Source organism: Rattus norvegicus, chromosome 2, assembly GCF_021556685.1.
Source record: "Rattus norvegicus strain SHRSP/BbbUtx chromosome 2, alternate assembly SHRSP_T2T, whole genome shotgun sequence".
NCBI classification, from domain to species: Eukaryota; Metazoa; Chordata; class Mammalia; order Rodentia; family Muridae; genus Rattus; species Rattus norvegicus.
In genome coordinates this window covers 224,011,649-224,032,051 of record NC_141535.1, presented here as the reverse complement: position 1 = coordinate 224,032,051, position 20,403 = coordinate 224,011,649, and the positions used below count along the sequence as shown (strand labels likewise).

Genomic DNA, 20,403 nt, shown 5'->3' with positions numbered 1-20,403 from the left:
CCGGTCTACGTTTTGTCTAATGCGCATGCGCTTGGCCGCCGCGCCATCACCGCAGCGCCAACTCTGTGTTCTCCTTTTGTTCTCCACGCTCCTCCCTGCCACACAAATTCTATTCTTTTTTTTTTTTTTTTTGGATCTTTTTTTCGGAGCTGGGGACCGAACCCAGGGCCTTGCGCTTCCTAGGCAAGCGCTCTACCACTGAGCTAAATCCCCAACCCCCACAAATTCTATTCTTACCAGGTCAAACCTACACTAAAAAATACACTTACCACATAGAAATGGAAATCAGCAAAATATTCTTTAAGTCTCTGTATAAATCTAAATATATTAGAAAGCAATCTCAAAAGGAGTAAATAGTAATTTTTTTCTAAACTATAGGCATTTATTACTAGTTAATAAGAAACTTTGCATGGACCTCCACCCCTAATTAAAATTATACCCTGGCCTCGTAAAAAGAAATATAAATGCTTTTCTAATGTAATTTTATTTGAAAAGTGACTATAAGGACAGACAGGCATGGTGTCAAAACTGCCTCTGAACCTCTAGTTCTAACACTTATGAGTCTCCCTAAGTCAGATCTAAAAGTGTGCTGTGTTCACAAGACATCAGTCTCACAATCCCATGGTTGAAGCTGTAATTCCGAAATGTGTGCAGGTGTGAACCCACCACAGCAAATACTGTCAATGTGTGTAATTGCCACACTGCTAATGGTAACACACTTTCCTTTGGCATTGACCCTTGAGATTGCTGTTCAGAGGAACTTAGTAACCTCCCGGGACCAAGGATAAGAGGGTAACCCACAACTCGACTGTAGAATGGCTCTAGGGCTTTGGGGATATATAATTTTTCCAAGCAACCGGAAACATTTTAGAACTTATACCTCCCCCATGTTACTACATCACAGGTATATGACTACAGCCCTAAAACCTACAGGGGTCAAGGTTCAGCATAGAAGCAGGAGACTCCCAGTAATTAGTTCCTAATGATACACACCACGCCCTCCTCCCACACCTCCCAAGCCTCTAAACCATTAATGAAATCAAAGGACAGACATCAAAAGAACTACATCTCTAGCAGCCTTCTAATTATAACCGGTTCATTACCGCCTGGGGGCAGGGGTGGTCTCCACTCCCCTGAAGTTACAAAACACTTGACTGACTTGATACTTAGGAAGAACGAGGAGTGAAGAAGATCCTGTTCTGGAACTAGACTGGATTCGAAGGGCTGACGTTTTATTTTGTTATGTTACTATCTCCAACCTTAGCATCTTTTAAAGAAGGGGGTGGGGTGGGGGAGAGCACATCTTGATTGAAATTGTGCAACGATAAAACAGATTAACTCTGGAAGAGGCACCTGGCACTGTTCCTAGACACAAGGCGCTGTGCTGCATACACTGGAGCTCTAGGAATACAGTGATGAGCTGTCTGTCCCTTCAGCTGTCTGTCCCTTCTGAACCCAAGAGAGCAAACCACTGTCTTCTTCTAACAGTCCGCTTCTGGCTACAGCAGTCAGCAGGGACATTCTGCCTTAGGACTGCCATTAAATCCTCTCCCTCCCCACCTCCATCCCTCCCTCTCTTTACTTTGTTTCCAACGACAATGTTAAATTATACTCTGGGAAGGGGAAAACCAAGCACATGTTAATTTGATTATTTTTAAAAATGGCAGGGACACTAGACGTAGGAAGTGAAATTACAGGCGAACTGACACTTTTCACATGTTCCTTCCTGTCCTGGAAGACAAAAAAGAACGTATGAAGTCTATCTGATGCTTAAGTTCTACACACCTGAAACACTTAAAACCTCTGGGAACTAACTTTAGGACAATTTGATGCTGGCCTTTGAAAAGGTCCCAACTTCCTAATGTAGAAGTCCCGCATAGCTCGGCTCATGTGACATACATGTGCTAAAACCAATGTCTTTGTTCTGATTTTAAGCTCTGGTTCTCGAGTTTTCATTTTTTTAAAAGTATAAAATCACCTGAGAGGCAAAAGTTTTTACAAGACATGAGATAGCAGTTTTCACTTAGTGAAAGACAAAATGGGAAGAAACGGCTGCCAAGTTCACAGATCCCCACTCCCTGCCCCTCTGAGGTCCTCGGGCAGTTAATCAAATCAAAGGAGAGTGAAGGGAGCCCCCCTACTCCAATCCTCTTGAAAAGCTCCAGCTTGGTTATTTCTTAACCCAGAGCTATTATCTCTAACGGCCTAGCCATCTCCAGTACAGATTAGGTGCCCAGGAGTCTTATTAACTCTTTCAGACCATTAGGGTACCATTATGAAGCATTAAGGACTAGAAACTAATTACAGTTGATTTAATGGTCTCAGTGCTTCCCAAGTGTTAATGAGCCAGTCGGGGGCGGGGAGGGGGGAGTCTAACAGGGTATTTCATTTCAAACTTTATTTAGATTTTTAAAGATTTCAGTATCCAATATAGGTTCAGAATGTGGACCTTGATAGTAATGTTTAAAAATGTTTTGAGATAGCTCTCACTGTGTTGTCCTGAAACTACTCACGGTGACTGTCCTGTGTCAGCCTCTCCAGTGTTGGGTTTATAGATGTAAACTACTATGTCCAGCTATTAATGTTAAGATTACAGAAATCCATAAAGAAGGGGAGGGGGAGGGATTAGGGGGATGTTGGCCCATAAATCGGGAAAGGGAAAACACTCGAAATGTAAATAAGAAATACTCAAGTTAAAAAAAAATTAAAATTAAAAAAAAAAGATTACAGAAATCCAGCCAGGAACAGGAGATTTTGCAAGTGAAACATGTTCTCTCATGCAATGGCTCATTTCAGCCCAGTCATGTCAAAGCTAAAAACTATAAGTACAAAGGTGGACACCATACCTTACCAAAGTCTGCACATGCTTTCAATGGGAAAGAATAAAAGAAGCAATTTCATTACAAGCAGAATACCTCAAGAATCTCCTTGGAAAACCTACAGTTATGTCTATATTAACATAGTAAGAGAGATATAGGTAAATATGCCGTGGTCAGGATGTGACCTACTTTAAGTTGTCCTGTGCTGTATGGGACAAAAGCTTTCAGGCTGCTTCTTGGCCATTTTATAGTGCAGTACTTGGCTCCACTGTGAGAGCCGGGGCTAAGACAAATGACTCTTCATCATTCTCTGGAAAGAAAGCCCCCAGGGCCTGTACAGCGCGCAGCACAGGGCATGGACTGGTAACTGAATTACATCAATAGAAAGTGCTACTTACTGGGCGGCCCTGAAACCACACAAGCAATGCTAAACAGAGACTATATTTATGTATTTATGTATGTGCTATATACATATATATACCTATGTAATGTATAACATGTATAATATATATGTGTATAATATATATGTATGTATAATATGTATGTATAATGTATATATAAACATATATGTACATATTCTCTATAGACTATATATATGTATATATGTATGTGTGTGTGTGTGTATAGAAGAAGTCATGCATTTGAGAGTGAGCAGCAGTGATATGAAGAGTTGGAGGGGAGAATTTATGTAATTAGATTTTAATTCTTAAAAACTGCAAAAGAAGGGGGGCTGGGGATTTAGCTCAGTGGTAGAGCGCTTACCTAGGAAGCGCAAGGCCCTGGGTTCGGTCCCCAGCTCCGAAAAAAAAAGAACCAAAAAAAAAAACTGCAAAAGAAATATATATTTTAACTACTACTTGTAAACTGATCAATATCAATGAGGCTCATACAGGCAAATCAAGACGTATTAGACAGTTCTCCAAAGAGGATGCGAGCCCGGCCAATAAATATATGAAACAATGGTCAATGTCTTTAACCATCAGGGAAGCAAATGCAATGAAATCTGCACTGATGACTTAGTAGGTGCAGTGCCTACCACACAAGCACAGGGACTTGAGTACAGAACCTTAGACCTCCTGGGAAAGCCAGGCGCAATGCTTCTCTGTAACCCCGGCCAGGCAGATCTCTGGGCATCACTGACCAGTCGGACCAGCCAATCTCTAAGCTCCAGGTTCAATGAGAGAAACTTTCTCAACAAACAAACAAACAAACAAACAAGCAATCAGTGGACTATGGTTAAAGAAGATACCTGACGTCAGCCTCTGGCCATCACGTGAATGAGAACACCTGTGCACGTGCACGCACAACTCTCAAGTGAAACAAACTGCACGTCACCTCACTTGAAATGCCCATCATGGGGAAAACAATGCACGCTCCTGGGACAGTCAGTTCAGCCACTGTGAAAATTATAATAGAGGTCCCTAAAATCCTACAAATAGAACTAACTACCAAATCACCAAGATATACTTCCCACCCTACGACCAAAAGACCATACAGAGGAAGCAGGCCCACGAACGTATCAAACACTAGCACAAAGACCTTCATCATGGAGAAGAGAGGACATAACAACCACTGGTCCATCATTAGACAAGTGGGTGACCACACCACAGGTTGGCTCCCAACTCCAACATCCCAAGGACCTCCTGTGCTAAGACGCCCTGGCTTGATGTAGCCCACGGAGACTGCAGCTAGTCTACATCCTCAAAGACAGCTCCGTGCTTGGGTTCCTTTAAGATGCCATCTTGCCTGACCACCTGCAATGACCGTGTCTGCACCCGCTCTCTGCCTTCGCCTTGGTAGGTAGGGATAACGTAGGACACTTTTAAAAGCTTCCAGACAACCTCCCTTCCCTAATTAAAACAAACAAACAAAAAACTTTCCTCTTATTTTTATAAGATCCAACCAGTCACAAAAGACAGTCAAAGCAACCCAGAACAAAAAGAACACCACAGACGGTATCATTAAAGCTGGAGGTGTGTCACTGAGATCAAAGGCCTCTTGCTACTGCCAATTCTCTTCCGTGTGCTTGCATTCGAGGAGGAAGCTGAAGTCAGCTTCCTCTTCCTGCCACCAAGCCTGCTGCTATAAAATAATTACTTCTTCTAGCTAGCTGGTATTCTAAAATACCAGAAACCTGGTATTTTATTTATAAGATGTAAGCCTAGTTTGGGCAGGCTCTATGCTATTCTCACTGATATCCAAACCATCCCATTTGCCCTTGTTATTTCTGTTGGAGTTTCGCTTGAGTTCCTTTCGCTGCATCGGCCTGTCCTCGGGGTGCACTTCCAGCCATGTGCTCATAATCCCTCTGGCCTTGTGGCGGGCTTCTCTTCTTTCTCCTTCTTCCCCAGGTTTTTCCTGAAGCCCCTCACTCGATCCTCAAGTCCTGCCTTCCTCTCTCTACTGCCCAATCCCAGGCTCTAACCTTTTATTAACCAATCAACTTTAAATCTGGAAGCAAGGTTTGCAAGCAAAGCAGGTATGTGTGAGAATTCACTCATCTGGACAGCAGCCAGATCTATACATAGCACCAGACCAACCCCCAACGCTGCCACACCTCTCATCATGATGACTCCTAACCCCTTCGGAACTGTCAGCCAAAATAAGCCAATCTTCTGTAAGTTGCCTTGGTTGTGGCAAGAAAAGTAAGTAATTCACAAACCTCTGAAACCACGAGAGGAAAAGCAGGAAGCATATTTTAACTTCCAGGAACAGGTGAGGGCTTTCTGCACAGGACTCCAGCAGCACAGGAATACCACCACCAATCAACACTGTGAGCCCACAAAACTAAAATCCCTTTTACGCCATCAACAGAGTCAACAGGCATCCTACCGGGTCGGGAAAAAGTCCAGACAGCTATACGTGGGACAGAAGATTAGTGTCTAGAATATGCAATAACTGGGGGAAAAAAGGGAAAGAAACTATCCAATTTTAAAAATGGGCTATAGAGCTGAACAGAAAGGTCCCAAAGAGGAAACACACACAGCCAGTAAACGCATTTTTTTTCTTTTTTCTTTTTTTTTCGGAGCTGGGGACCGAACCCAGGGCCTTGCGCTTGCTAGGCAAGCGCTCTACCACTGAGCTAAATCCCCAACCCCTCAGTAAACGAATTTTTAAAAGTCCTCCATATCCTTAGCTAGCAGAGAAATGCAGAGTGAGCCCTTTAAGAGCCCGTCTCTAGTCAAATGGGCATTATCCATTACCAGGAACGCAAAAGACAACAGTTGCCTTGGGCACCCAGCGAAGGGGCAGTTCCTGGCCACTGCTGGTGAGGGTGTAAACCAGGGTGGGGCTGTGAGAATCAGAAACTAACCACAGAGCTAGCGAGTACCGTGTGACCCAGCTATAACATTTGCAGGCACATGCGGAATGGACTCTGCATCCCACTGCACAGACGTTTACTCATGCGTGCTCACTGCTCCTCTCGTCACAAGTGCTAGGAGACAGAATCAGCCTCGGCGCCCATCATCAGATTACTGAGTAAGACAACGAGGTGCCTATACACAACAGACCAGTGCTCAGCTGTACAGAAAAGTAAGGTCGTCGTCATGAAGCTTGTGTGTAAATACATAGAACTGGAAAATAGTATCCTTAGTGAGGTCGCCCAGACCAGGACACAATTCTGTCTGTTCTCTCTCAAGTAGAGATCCTAGCTTCCAACTTTTAGTTTTGTGTGGTTAACTTGGAGCACAAGTGGAAGCCAGAAAACCAGAAACAGACTATTGGGTGTGTATGGGGGTGTACACTGCAGGAACAAACAGGAGATTATAGGTGAAATGAAAGTAGCAAGGTCACTAAGGGCAGAAGGACCCAGGAAGGAAAAGGCTCAGGTGGATGGGAGAGAGAGGGGAGGATTAACGTAAAGGGGGAGTACAGAAAAAACCTATGGAGACCCACTATCGCTCCACTCCAAACCATAGCCAGAGGGATAGGATATGTACATGGGGCACAGCATAAGAGAGGGAGGGAACTAGGTGTTAAGTATTAAGTGGGGGCGGCGGCAGTGAGTTGGGGAGGAGTAATAAGTGGGCTAGTCAAAACTACAGCTCTGTGAAGAGGCCACCAGCTAGTGAGCTAATTAAACGTAACTTAAAAAGTTTGAATGTGGTGCCCTGCATAGGTGAACAATGCCATTTCCAAAAGAAAATGAACAAGTTAAGAATGAGCCATATAAACACACTGCTTGTATAACCAAAGTGCTATGCGGAAGAACTAAGGAGGAGGAAGAGGGGAGACAGAAAGACTGAAGGAAAGGAAGGGAGGGGAGGGGAGGGGAAGGTAAAGCAGAAGGCAGAAACACACTGCACCACTTCTTTGTCTGTCTCCAATTTTTCCTTTCCTTTCTCCTCCTAGGAATACGGCACAACTCACACTAAAATATATTAGGCTCTCTGTGGAGCACAGGAGAGAGTTTTAAAACTCTGCGTAACCCCTAAATATACGAATCGTGCTTTACATGTCCCCTTCGGTTCTAAGAATCCCAAGGACACACCAATTTGCTTCTGTCTTTCGGAAAGGCCCAGACTTACCATGAAATTTTTCAGCCTCAGGATCATTCACATTGATAGCAATTATTTTCCAATCTGTTTCACTCTGATCGATAAGTGCCAAAGTCCCCAGGATCTTCACATGGACCACGTCTCCACGGGAAAGAACCTTCACAGAGAAAAGGGCCGTTATTGGCGAGGCTTGGGAAGGTTTAACCACAAAATGGCCCTCCCACAACAGAAGCGTATACAGTTTCAGGACATATAAACCGCGTAGGAATGGTCAGAAAGCCTGCCTGGAAGTAGCCTATCCATGAATGAGCACCTCAAAGCTCCTACTTTCACCCATGAAAGGATGGCCAATTAAGGAAACAAAACAATCAATCAAACAAAAACCTTTATATCCTTCTAGAAAACCAGACCTTACACAATGAGCAGTGTAGAACCATGACTCCAAAACGACGCTACCCAAGGAGGAGGGCCCAGCAATTGTCTGGGCTTTCTGCCCAACACATCTGTGGAGCCCAGGCCATGGAAGGGGAAGCCAGCAGGTGTCCTCGGCCCTCCACATCTGTTCCGTGGCATGGGTGCATATCTGTGAGCATGCACAAAAGTGTGGTGCGCACACACACACACAATAAATGAAACAAATGTGATACAATTTAAAAAGATCAACAACAGCCACCCCCACCACAGGAAGGATAAGGCAGCCACAGTTGGTGTGTCACAGTCTGGAGACAAGATTTTACTCCAGAAATACACAGTGTGAAAGAGGCTGAAAGCGGGATTAAACTGGTCCTCAAGAACAGGTAACTTCACACCAGCCCCAATAAGTGCTGTATTCTTATACCTGAGAACACCGGAGAGTGTCTAAAGTAAGCAACATGACAACGGAGCAATTGTTAATGCTACACAGACACAAAATGGTGTTCAAAAGATACTGAGAAGTGAGGTTAGGATGGACTGAGTAAGAAGCTGGGCTGGGAGATGGTTCAGAAGCACAGCAGTTGCTGCTTAAGCATGAGGACCTCAGGTCGATTCCCGCCCACGACTCCGGTTAAAAGCTGGGTGTAGTGCTTGGGACCGCACTGCTGGGAATCAGAAACAAAGAGAGAGCAGAGCAAAGTCTCTGACCACCAGCTCAGCCAAACGGGCAAGAGTCCCAGGTCCGTGAGAAACCCTGCCTCAAAAAGCAAAGTGGATGGCACCCGAGCAGGAACACCACCGGAGGGTGACTTCTGTTCTCCATACCATGTGATGAAAACGCACACTCCCTCTCCTGTGTACATACACATGTATACACAGGTACATACATACTCTATACCAGAGGGTGACTCTGATGGGCTACAGCTTGAGAAAGTGATTTCAGTACCCTCAGGTTGTCAATGCCTGCATTCCTTTTATAACCTATCTATTAATCTATCTATCTATCTATCTATCTATCTATCTATCTATCTATCTATCTATCATTATCTATCTATCTTTTAATTTATTTTATTTATTTACATTCCAGTCGTTGACCCTGTCAATCCCCGTTCCCACAATTTCTCATCCCATTCCTCCTCCCCCTTGCCTCCAAGAGTGTGCCCTCCCTCATCAGACCTCCCCCTTCCCTGCGGCCTCCAGTCTCTCAAGGATTAAGCTTCACTTCTCTCACTGAGGCCAGACCATGTAGACCTCTACTACATATGTGCCAGGGGCCTTGGACTGGCCCGTGTATGCTCCTGGTTGGTGGCTCAGCCTCTGGGAGCTCCCTGGGGTCTAGGTAAGTTGAGGCTGCTGGTCTTCCTATTGGGTCCTTCTCTCCTTTCGGCTTCTTCAATCTTTCCCTAACTCAACCATGGGGGTCCCCAACTTCAGTCCAATGGTTGGGTATAGGTATCTGTGTCTGTCTCAATCAGCTGCTGGTAGGGTCTCTCAGAGGACAGCCATGCCAGGCTCCCGTCTGTAAGCACACCGCAGCATCAGTAATAGTGTCCAGCCTTGGTCCCCCCCAACCCCCCTGAGATAGATCCCAAGTTGGGCCTGTCACTACTGCCTTTCCTTCAGTGTCTTCATTTTTGTCCCTGCAGTTCTTTTAGACAGGAACAATTCTGGGTCAGGAATTTTGATGTGGGTTAGTAGCCCTGTGCCTCCGCTTGAGGCCATGTCTGTCTACTGAAGGTGAGCTCTTCGAGTGCCCTCTCCCCAGTGTTGGACATTTTGGCTAAGGTCACCCCCTCTGAGTCCTGAGAGTCTCACCTCATGGGTCTCTGGTACTTTCTAGAGGGTCCTCCCCCTCCCACCCCAACCCCCTCTCCCAAGGCTGCTTATTTCCATTCATTCTCCTGGCCCTCTGGGCTTCTCTCCTTCCCCCTCCCCCACATACCTGAACCAGCTCCCCTTTTCCCCTCCCTCTCACCTCTCCTATCCGGGTCCCTCCTCCCTCTACTTCCAGTGGTTATTTCCTTCCCCCTTCTAGGTGTGATTGACGCCTCCTCACTTAGGTATTTCTGCTATATTCTTTTATTTTTTAAAGCTTTAATTGGCTATTGAATTCCTCTGTAAGCTTACACCATGACCATGTTTCAGGAAACAAATTTCTTCATGATTCAAAATGGAGCTTACCATTCCAAAACTAAGGTGTGCAAAAACAAGTCACTTGTACAGAACTTTCGAAGTTTTTGTTTAGAGAAAGAAAACGATGTTAAACCATAAAATCAAGCAATTCCATTCGAAACATCTGCAAAACAACTCTCGAGTCTTAGCCTAAGTGTACATGAAGAGACGACGACACAGCAGATAGGTGTATGACTGTATCAATCATTAAACCTCATTGTTTAGAGCAGACACAGTCACACAGGGTCTCCTGTGACTGGCCTGTCATCTAACGAATTCTCGATCCTCAAAGTCCAAAAGGAAGACGTACAGATACTTATAAAAACAGGGTGATATTTCTAATGTGGAGTATGCCTGATCTCAAGCCTGAGCACCTCACAGGGTGACTTTGCAGCTGGTAGGTACAGCTAATATTTCAGGCTGGGTAACACAGTGTTCACTGACAGCGATTCTCCATTCTAAAGAGGGTTGTGGACAGAGAGGATCTTGAGAACAGATAAAGGCAGAAGGATCTAGGACTGTCAGGAGAAGCAATTACAGTTTCTAGAGTACAAACCCTTGAGGACGAGGCTTCATTCTGAAGAGCATGGACAAGGGGACAAAGGAATTCACAGTCTTCGTAAAACATGCAGAGTTTGAAGTTCCTGTGCTGTCAGTGAAAAGCCAACAGAGTTGGGTAACTCACAGATTACACTGGCTGAGCTGCTTCCAACCAGAGACAGCTTGACCTCTGGGAGATACTGGCTGTCTGGAGACAGCTTAGCTTACTAGCATCTCAGTGCAAGAGGTGAGGGATGCGCTAGAGACAACACTGCTCTGACAATGATTTCGCCACCTCAAACACCGGACTCAATACGGAAGCAGGCAGCAGAGAAGTTCTCGAGAATTTTCATCCCAATTGCTTTGTTGTCTTACTCATAAGACTTATTTTCCAACAACATAACAAGCGGTGAGTCTGCTTTGTAGACTGTAAGGAGAGCAGGAAGCAAGTGGAGCCAATTGTCAGCTTTCGTCAGATGAAATAGCCTTTGATCTCAGAATAACACGGAGAGGAGGGGAGCTTTACTTCAGATGAAGCACTGCCTGGCTGTAATACCTTCAGAACAGAGGGGGAAATGCAGATCCAAAACTGCAAAGGTGCTTAGGAACAAACGGTAAAATCCTTAAAAAAGCTGCCACACTCCAGTAAAAATCACGTCAACGAGTTTATGTTGACTGTGTGTGTGGTCTTCTCATGAAGGAGGGATGAATAATACGTGGTCTCTCAAGAAATTCACCATGTTAAACATTTCTGCCTGTGGCCCTCAGTCTCCTATCGGATGACAGAGGATCCTGTTTCTTTGCATCACCCAGTAGCTATGCATGTTCAAAGACTTCTCACTGCCATTTTTCTTATGAGCTCATTGAAGGGCATTTTGTAGATACTGCTTTGTTCAAAGGTGACTCTATTTACTTCTCCTTTAGTAATTTCTTCCACAGCTCATGCTGACTGGAGGAATCAGTGGCTCTCGTTGCCAGAGGACATCGACTGGGCTGGGCTGCCCCAGCTGGGCTGTCACTCTACCCTTGCAGTGATTGGATGCAACACATGACATGTGTAACCACTTCTGTCAGAGCAAACACTATTCAGTTTGTAAACTAGGTTGAAATTCTGAAGCAAGACAGTAAGTTTGTCCCCGAATTTCAGGTAAAACCAGCAAGTCTTTTCAAGCTCTTGTGGGGAAATTTCAGGATCTTTCATCATAAATGTTGGGTTGAATTTGTTCTCTACAATCCTAAGAGATGACTTGAGGCAAATAATTTCACACGGTGTTGTAGGTTTTAGTTTCTCCCCAGTAAACTGAAGATCACATCTTATGTCCCATGCTGTATTACATCTATGTACTTTCCAAAAGTCTTCTACAGGGAGTATTCCCCTCTGGGATCTACATCGGTTTATTAGAATAGTCATACCAAATGCAAGGTCTCAGGAGCCTGGAATAATTAATTATAAGAGTGGCCTTTAAACCTCCATACTGATTCAGTCCCAAAGGGAACAAACTTCAACCAGGCCCAGTGAACAACAGAGAATAATGGAAGGTAACAGTGTGTCGATCTGTGTACAACAGTGTAAATAGGTTTTCTACTTGTAGACAGACACTATGACCAAGGAGGGCAGCTTTTATAAGGTAAACATTTCATTGGAACTGGTTAACGAGTTCAGAGGTTCAATCCAGTATCACCAAGGAAGGAATGTGGCAGCATCCAGGCAAATGTGGGGTAGGAAGAGCTCAGAGTTCTACATCTTGTTCCAAAGGCAAGACTGGAGATAGGAGAAGACTGGATTCCAGGCAGCCAGGATGAGGGTCTTAAAGCTCACACCCACAGTGACACAACTATTCCAACAAGGCCACACCTACTCCAACAAGGACTCACCACCAAAGACTGCCATTCTCTGGGTCAAGCATATACAAACCATCACATGGACCAAGAAATCTGGAATAGGTTTAAATAGTAGGCAGGCCTACAATATTGTAAGTTCTAGGATAAACTAGCAAAATATAACAATAATTAATTAATATACTCTTCAATAATGATAAACTACACACCTAGTATATATCACACTTTATATGTAAAATGTAAAAAAAGGTGTATAATAACAATTATACACTTTTGAGGCAGAGGCAGATGGATCTCTTTGAGTTTGAGGCTAGCTTTGTCCACATTGCTAGTTGTAGGACATGCAAGGCTATATAAAGTCTGTCTCAAAAAACCAAATAAGCAGAAACCACAAAAAAAAACCCACATTAAATTTTCTTAGTATTATTCTCGAGTTACAGATAAGTGTGACTGTGTCATGCCAATTTAAGTCAAATGTTGCTAACATTTTTGCCAGTTACATTGTCACTAATTACATGTTCAATGACACATTGACATGGGTGAAAATAAGATGCCTTTAATATTTTTACTTATACAAGGTTTAAGCTAAATGAATATTTTGTACTAAATATGAATTGACTACTCCCAAGAGTTATATCCCAAGAATAAAAAAAAAATTAAAAATATAATCTTTCCTGCAATGAAATTTTAAGTAACTTCGTGATCTTCACTTGTTATGAAATAACAAAATAAGCAGGAAACCAAGGAGCCCAGCATGGAATCTAGGCACAGAAGGTATTCCTTACAAAAGTTAATCATTCCTTTTTTTTGTAGCCTATTTAATATTATACACATCTCTTTTTTCTCTTAGAAGAAAATATTCTTAAAAACATAAATCCAGGAAACTACACCGTAAATTTGAAAAAGAAAATCAATACTTCCTTCATATTTTTGTTGAATTCATGTGCCAGGCAAGAATAACAATAACAGTCACGTGAATTCTAACAAATCTGTATAAAATCAGAATTTCGAGACAGAAAGGATCTCTCACCTCACAAAAAGAGTGGGAATAAGGAGGGCGAATGCTGGAGAAAAATGGAAAGGAAAAAAAATCAAGACGTGAAAAAGCAACAGATGACAGGGGCGATTAAGAGATGAGAGGCGGGAATCAGAATGACGGATGTTGGGAACGAGGAGAGATACAAGAATCCTAAGATGCGGCCCGAAGAAGGTACATTTCCAACAATACATTTCAGCTAACTCAGAAGACGGCGACAACTAACAAACTCCACCTGGCACTCTTTAAATTACGCATATTCTCTATGCCAGGCACTTAGCCCAGCAGTGATGACAGACGCAGTGGACAGTCCTGTCCTCAGAGCTTTACCGCCTTGAAATCGTGAAGATGCCGACCTCAGCGTGTATGCAGGACTGCGCATGTGCCTAGAGAAGAGCAGTTGTGTGCGCAGGACTGCGCATGTGCCAAGCGAAGAGCGGCAACCCAAGGCTGTGGAGGTCCAGCGACTGCCCAGAACTGGGTTTCCAATTGAACAAGAACAAAGGGCACAGTGGGAAAGTACAACTCTCTCCATAAATTGAATGACTGTTCATAGCAGCCTTATTTATAATAGCCAGACGCTGGGAAGAACCATGATTCCCTTCAACAGAGGAACGGATATAGAAATATGGTACATCTACACAATGGAACACTACTCAGCTATCAAAAACAATGACTTCATGAAATTCATAGGCAAATGGATGGAACTTGAAAATATCATCCTGAGTGAGGTAACCCAATCACAAAAGAACACACATGTATGCACTCACTGGTAAGTGGATATTAAACAAAAAGAAGCTCAGAATACCCATTACAACTCACAGACCATATGAAGCTCAAGAAGAAGGAAGACCAAAGTGTGGATGCTTTAGTCCTTCTTAGAAGGGGAAACAAAATAATCACGGGAGGTAGAGGGTGGGAGGGACTTGGGAGGAAGAGAGGAGGTGGAGGGGATAAAAGGGAGAGCAGGATCAGGTGTGCGGGGAGACAGGGGAGATGAACTGAGGGTCAGGAAATTGAACAGAGGTTGTAGCAATGGGGAATGAGGAATTAGGGTAGCCGCCACAAGTCCCAGATGCCAGGAAAGCAAGAGGCTCCCAAGACCCAACAGGGATGACATTAGCTGAAATACCCAACAAAAGGGAGAGAGAACATGTAGAGACCATATCCAGAGGTTACACATGGCACGGTTGAGGGATGGGGCCACCCATTCTTCTCAAAAATTTTACCCCAGAATTGTTCCTGTCTAAAGGAAATACAGGGACAAAGTGTGGAGCAGAGACTGAAGGAAAGGCCACCATCCAGAAACTGCCCCACCTGGGGAATCTATCCTATCTGCAGACACCAAACCAGTCACTACTGCTGATGCCAATAAGTGTTTGCTGACAGGAGCCTGGCATAGCTGTCCCCTGATAGGCTCTGATGATACAGATGAGGATGCTTGCAGCCAACCATCGGACTCAACATGGGGACCCCAATGGAGGAGTTAGGGGAAGGACTGAAGGAGCTGAAGAAGTTTGCAACTCCATAGGAAGAACAACAATATCAACCAACCAGATCCCCAAGAGCTCCCAGGGACCAAACCACCAACCAAAGAGTACACATGGAGGGACCCATGGCTCCAGCCACATATGTAGCAGAGGATGGCATTGTCAGCAACAGTGGGAGGGGAGGCCCTTGGTCCTGAGAAAGCTTGATGCCCCAGTGTAGGGGAATGCCAGGGTGGTGAGGCAGGCATGGGTGGGGGAGCACCCTCATAGAAGCAGGGGGAGTAGGGATGGGATGGGGTTTGCAGAGGGGAAACTGGGAAGGATGATAACATTTGAAATGTAAATAAATAAAATAACTGATAAAAAATTTTAAAAAGAGAGAGAGAATGACTGAAGGCCTGTTCATGTGAGAGTGCAAGCAGATGGGTTATAGCTGTGGGCAGTGTGCAAACAAGTAGTAAGAAAGAGTGCCAGGAAAGGTTGTACCAAAAGGGGCAAGGCAGATGAGTTTGGCACAATAAAAACTCATCGAGAAAATGGGTTAGTAGAAGGAATACGTCAAGTGAGACATTAACATCAAACTAGATGAAGCTACTGGCAGCGAGAAGGGAAACAATTGGTTTTGAAAGCTCTTGGGGACATAAAATCAATATTGCATCATTAACTGGGTGAAGAGAAGCAAACAGTCGGGATGATGCCTGTTTCTAGTGGAAGAGTGGAGGCGTGAAAGGAAGCAGCCATGTTGTCTTCAGGCAGTATCTCCTCTGCTTAGTTACTAATGCCTTTTGTGGCTGACCTTTTGTCCTCACCCCCTGCCCCCAAATACTGAGAGCTGTGAATTTAAAAACAGAAAAAGTGGATACAACTTGGGGCGTGAGCTGGAGAGGCCCAGGAGACATAAGAGTATAGGCCACTGAATGCAACGATATGACCTGAAGTCAATTTAAGAGCAAAACCTGGGGCCCTTGGGAGGCGGGCGGGAATTGACAAGGGCTCACGCTCCTGCTCCCCGGGACTGAGGGGGCAAAAGGAAAGCTTGCAGCAGAAACCATGGGGAGGGAGGCAGAATACTCGGAGGGAATGTAAACCTCTGGGATGATGGAAGTCCCGTGCAGGACCACCCGAGCCTCAAAGGAGGAGGAAGGAAGAGTAGTGAGCACCGAAGGAAACCCACAGCCTCTACAGTGCTACTGGGGTGGGGGTGGGGGGACAGGGAGGGGGGTGTGACTGAAATGATGGCAGGAGGGAAGACGGACCAATTTCACAAGGAAGTGACAGCTGAGAGAGCAGTAGGAGGGAGGGGCACCGAAGCTCCTCTTACCTGGCTCTGTGTACAGGTGAGGGAGGCTGCCTGTGGTAAGAAGTCAAGGATGAGAGAGGAGCTGCTGATACTAAAGAGAAGGAAGAAAACGCCACTCACAGGCATGAAGCGTAGAAATCTAGAAGAGGTGTGGGGTTGGGTCGGAGGCACACGGCGGCATACACAGGTCTGAGGGACCAGTGAGAGAGCTGATGTCTACAAGAGCTTGACCTCAAAGACTGGAGGCTCTCCTGGGAACGCAAGCCACAGAGGGGCACAGAACAACAATGAACAGCAAGGGTGCATACAGTAGACACAGGAGCTGGACAGACAGAAGGCTGACGCTCTGTACGAGTCCATAGGCCTACAGGCTTCCTTTCTCTCCACAGGACTCAGCAGCATGGAGGTAAATATGGGAGGAAAGAGGAGGGGGGCTTTTGCTCTGCTTGGCGAGTGTGTGTGTGTGTGTGTGTGTATGTGTGTGTGTGTGTGTGTGTGTGTGTGTGTGTGTGTGTGCGTGCGCGCGCATTTGTATACATGTGCGAGTGCAGGCATACGTGTGTGGTCAGAGGACAATCTCCAGTGTCATTCCTTAGGCTCCCTTTGCCTTCACTTGAGAAAGGGTCTCTCAACGGCCTGGACCTTCACCGAGCAGCTCAGCTATTTGGCCAGCAAGGTCCAGGTGTCTGCTTGCCTTTGCCTCCCCAGAACTGTCATTGTAGGTGTGCGTCAGTGTACTTGGCTCTCCCTGGATCTGGGGAGCACACTTTCTAGGCAAGCATTCTACCACGAGGCCACGCCCCAGCTCCAGCAGTTGCTTTTCATCAGTCCTGAAGTCTGTCCAGACAACGGCAAAGAATTTGAAGGCAGGGCTTGGCAAACGCCCAATAAAGGGTCAGATGGCCAATGCTTCGGGCCTTGCAGTCCCTGTTACAAGCCCTCGGTTTGGCTGTTGTGACGGAGCGCCTTAGACAAGGCACGCACACGAATGCAGCCACGCGGCAGCTGGATCACACCTACTGTGGTTTACCACACCCAGACTTAAGGAAGTAAAGAGATTTGAAGAGTCCCAGTGTCAGGGGAATGAGCACGCTCAGACTTTGAAGAATGGGAGAACTGGAGGGCAAAGTGAAATTTTAGACACAAGTAAACCAAAATGCATGTGAGGATTAACGGCGTCTTCGAGACAAACCTTGGAGCCTATTTCACAAACGTCAATGGGGTCGTTGTCTCCACAGCAGTTTGTACTCTTGTCTTTTAGATGAGGATCTTCCCAGGTCTGAGGAACAAAACAAAGACAGAAGTGAGGCAGAAATGCAGGCTGATATTCACGGTAGCCTAGTCTGTCCACACACACGACCACGTGAAGCTTTAGAGCTAGCCAGGACCCAAAGGAAGAATGATCTGAGGTTACTCAGGCTCTGGGCTAACGTGTCAGCACACCCCACAGCATCACAACGATGAAAACAGATTTACAGCACTTCCTCCCTGTCTCTAATTGCTGGGTAATCACATCTGAGAGTGGGTGGCATTTCCAGAAGATTCATTTTCTAAGCTTAGTCAGTGGCTAACTACATTCACAAACCTCTCGGAGTCTCAGTCACCTGTTCTCACTGCCTGTGCCCTGTCTGCCTGTCTCCTGCCTGTCTTATCTGGGGGTCCTGTCACTCACTGTCCTTCTAACACGGTGGCAGCCGCTAGGCTAGCTTTTCACATCTGAAATGAACTTCCTATTGGCTAAATGTCTCCTACTGCCAGAAACAGTGTTCCCTCCGAAAACAAAGGGCAAGGCATTATTTACTACAGAAAGAGAACCTATCTGTCTCATTTCCCTCACTTAAAAGTTTCTCTACCTCTGTTACTAAATTTCAAGATCCTCACAGAATCATGCAAATAATTCTTCTAGTCTCCTGGGAAGACCATGACCGTTTGGCTACAAAATATGTTACAGTTTTGGAGATGAACAGTGTAATGGGAATTTGCTATCGATTTAAAATCTCTCCTAGGCATTATCTCATCCCGGAAGCTTCCCAACAGCTTGACTCTGAATCAAACCACAGAAATTGACTGAAATGATTTGCCTTAAATTGACATTAGAAGGAATGAGAAGCTGTCATCTCAAGATTCAGCCACTGCTATTATCCTGGCATTTACATTATCCAGATATACTTTCTCTGTTTTATATAACTAAGATGTGTACTTGTTTGTAGGCAACCCTAGAAAAGCTCCAGCATTTTCCTTCTGGTCTAGATTATAACACATCTATTTATCCACCTTTACTTAAAAACAACAACAATCATGACGAAAACAAAATAAGGTTCAGCAAGTGTTTCCCAATACTATTACAAGTAAAGAAGGACAAGAATAACAACCAATATAATTGTTAACCTTACGTACTGGCCACGGGTGACAGATTCTGAAACACACTTATACACACACACACACATACACACTCACACACATTCACACACACTGCACACACCATACACACATTCACATACACACACTCACATACCACACACACACACGCATACTCACACACCACACACATACTCACTCACACACACACAATCATACACGACACACGCACACACTCACACACACATGCATACTCATACACATACTCATTTACTCACACACCCACTCACACACACACACACACCACACACACATATACACTCACACACCCACTCACTCACACACACACACCACACACATATACACTCACACACACACACACTCTCTCTCACATATAGTCATACACACACACACACACACACTCTCTCTCTCTCTCTCTCTCTCACACACACACACAGTGAGGAATACATTATTGCTCAGCCCGTTGCACAAATAAAGTGAAACTGTTCACAGTGGTCTAAGTAGCAGAGGCAGGATTAGAATCCATCATGTGACTTGAACTTGTGATGCTGGAATTTCAGTAATAGCAGCACATTCAATTTCAGGGTCACCTCTCTGACACATCTTTCCTAACTCTCCAAGTGTGTGTGCACATTCCTGGGACCGCTGTTCTTTCCTAGTCTTGACCCTGCTGCTTCTTTCCTGTGCCAATTACCAGGCATCCTCATCTTCTCACAAGGCTGGATGCTGAGTACCCACTCTGGAATAGGCAGACTCGGTAACCAAGTGAGTGCACACCATTAACACACGGTGCAAAGCTTGTCTCGATGTGCAAGGCAACCAACACGGGACCAAAGTGGGGCTGACCATCTAGACATCTGATCATACAGCTAGACATACCAATGAGTTCCCTCTTTCCTGAGGCACAAATACCACCACATGCATGGAGATGAACCAGAAGTCATGCTGCCCTAAAGGAAGGTAGCCATGACCCAGTCCTGCCTCTGCCACAAGGATGTTTATTAAATGTATAGAATGAGACAAGTGCATGCCAGCCACGTCCTGACTGTCAGTGTTCACTCACACTCTCCATGCTTACCACCAGTGAACAGAGAGCTAATTTAGCCTATGTAGGGCAACATCGATTTTGACATGCTCTCCCCGCATATTGTCCTTTGACTTGTGAGCTGAGCCTATAACAGCTGAGCCATCTCTACAGCCCCTGTCCCTTATATTGAGACAAAACTGTCTCTTCATAACCTGTATGCAGTATGGCTTTGGAGATTTTTTCCCCATTTTTTTAAGATTTGCTTTTGTTTTGTGTGTGTGGATGCTCGTTTGCATGTATACATGCGTACCACACATGTGCCTGGTGTCTGTGAAGGCCAGAAAAGGGAGCTGGATCCCCTAGAACTGGAATTACAGATGACTGTGAGCCACCGGGAAGTGAACCTGGGTCCACTGCAGGTGTAACATTGCTCCTAACCACTGGGCCATCTCTCTAGCCCATTGGTGAATTCTTCTGTTTGTTGATTGGCTGACTGAACTCACTCTCAGTATTATCTATCAGTTCAGTTCCTAATGTTGAGGGATTAAGAATACAATGAAATCGTCTTAAACCATTTGATACTGTTAATTTTAGGGGCGTCTCTTTATGATTTTTCTGTACCAGCAAAAACCAGCGAAACCCAGAGCAGACTGGTCCCTTCCCCACCTTGCCTTTCGTACTTTACATCTGCAGGCATCGGTTCTATTGTAAAAAGATGTACATTAAGTCAATCATTTTTAACTTGAAAGTAGAGTGTAATTTCAACTGGTGAGGAAACTTAGAACAATGTAAAACTCTGAGAATGCCCTCTAGTGGAAGTTTCTATGCATAACAGGACAAAAGGAAAAAAGTCTCAGACCAATGAAGGAGTATCAGGAGGGACACATT

The 20,403-nt window shown here is 44.9% G+C and overlaps 1 protein-coding gene across 2 annotated transcripts in view; it reads right to left on the bottom strand.

The window, feature by feature from the left end:
* The window catches only part of Ppa2 (inorganic pyrophosphatase 2), a 77,447-nt gene that overhangs the window by 22,144 nt on the left and 34,900 nt on the right, over positions 1-20,403 (bottom strand). For both annotated transcript variants that reach the window (XM_087624955.1, NM_001135871.1), the window contains 2 exon segments: positions 17,302-17,388; positions 7,349-7,475 (listed from right to left, as the gene is read on the bottom strand). In XM_087624955.1, coding sequence (XP_087481081.1) covers positions 7,349-7,475; positions 17,302-17,388 — 214 coding nt within the window.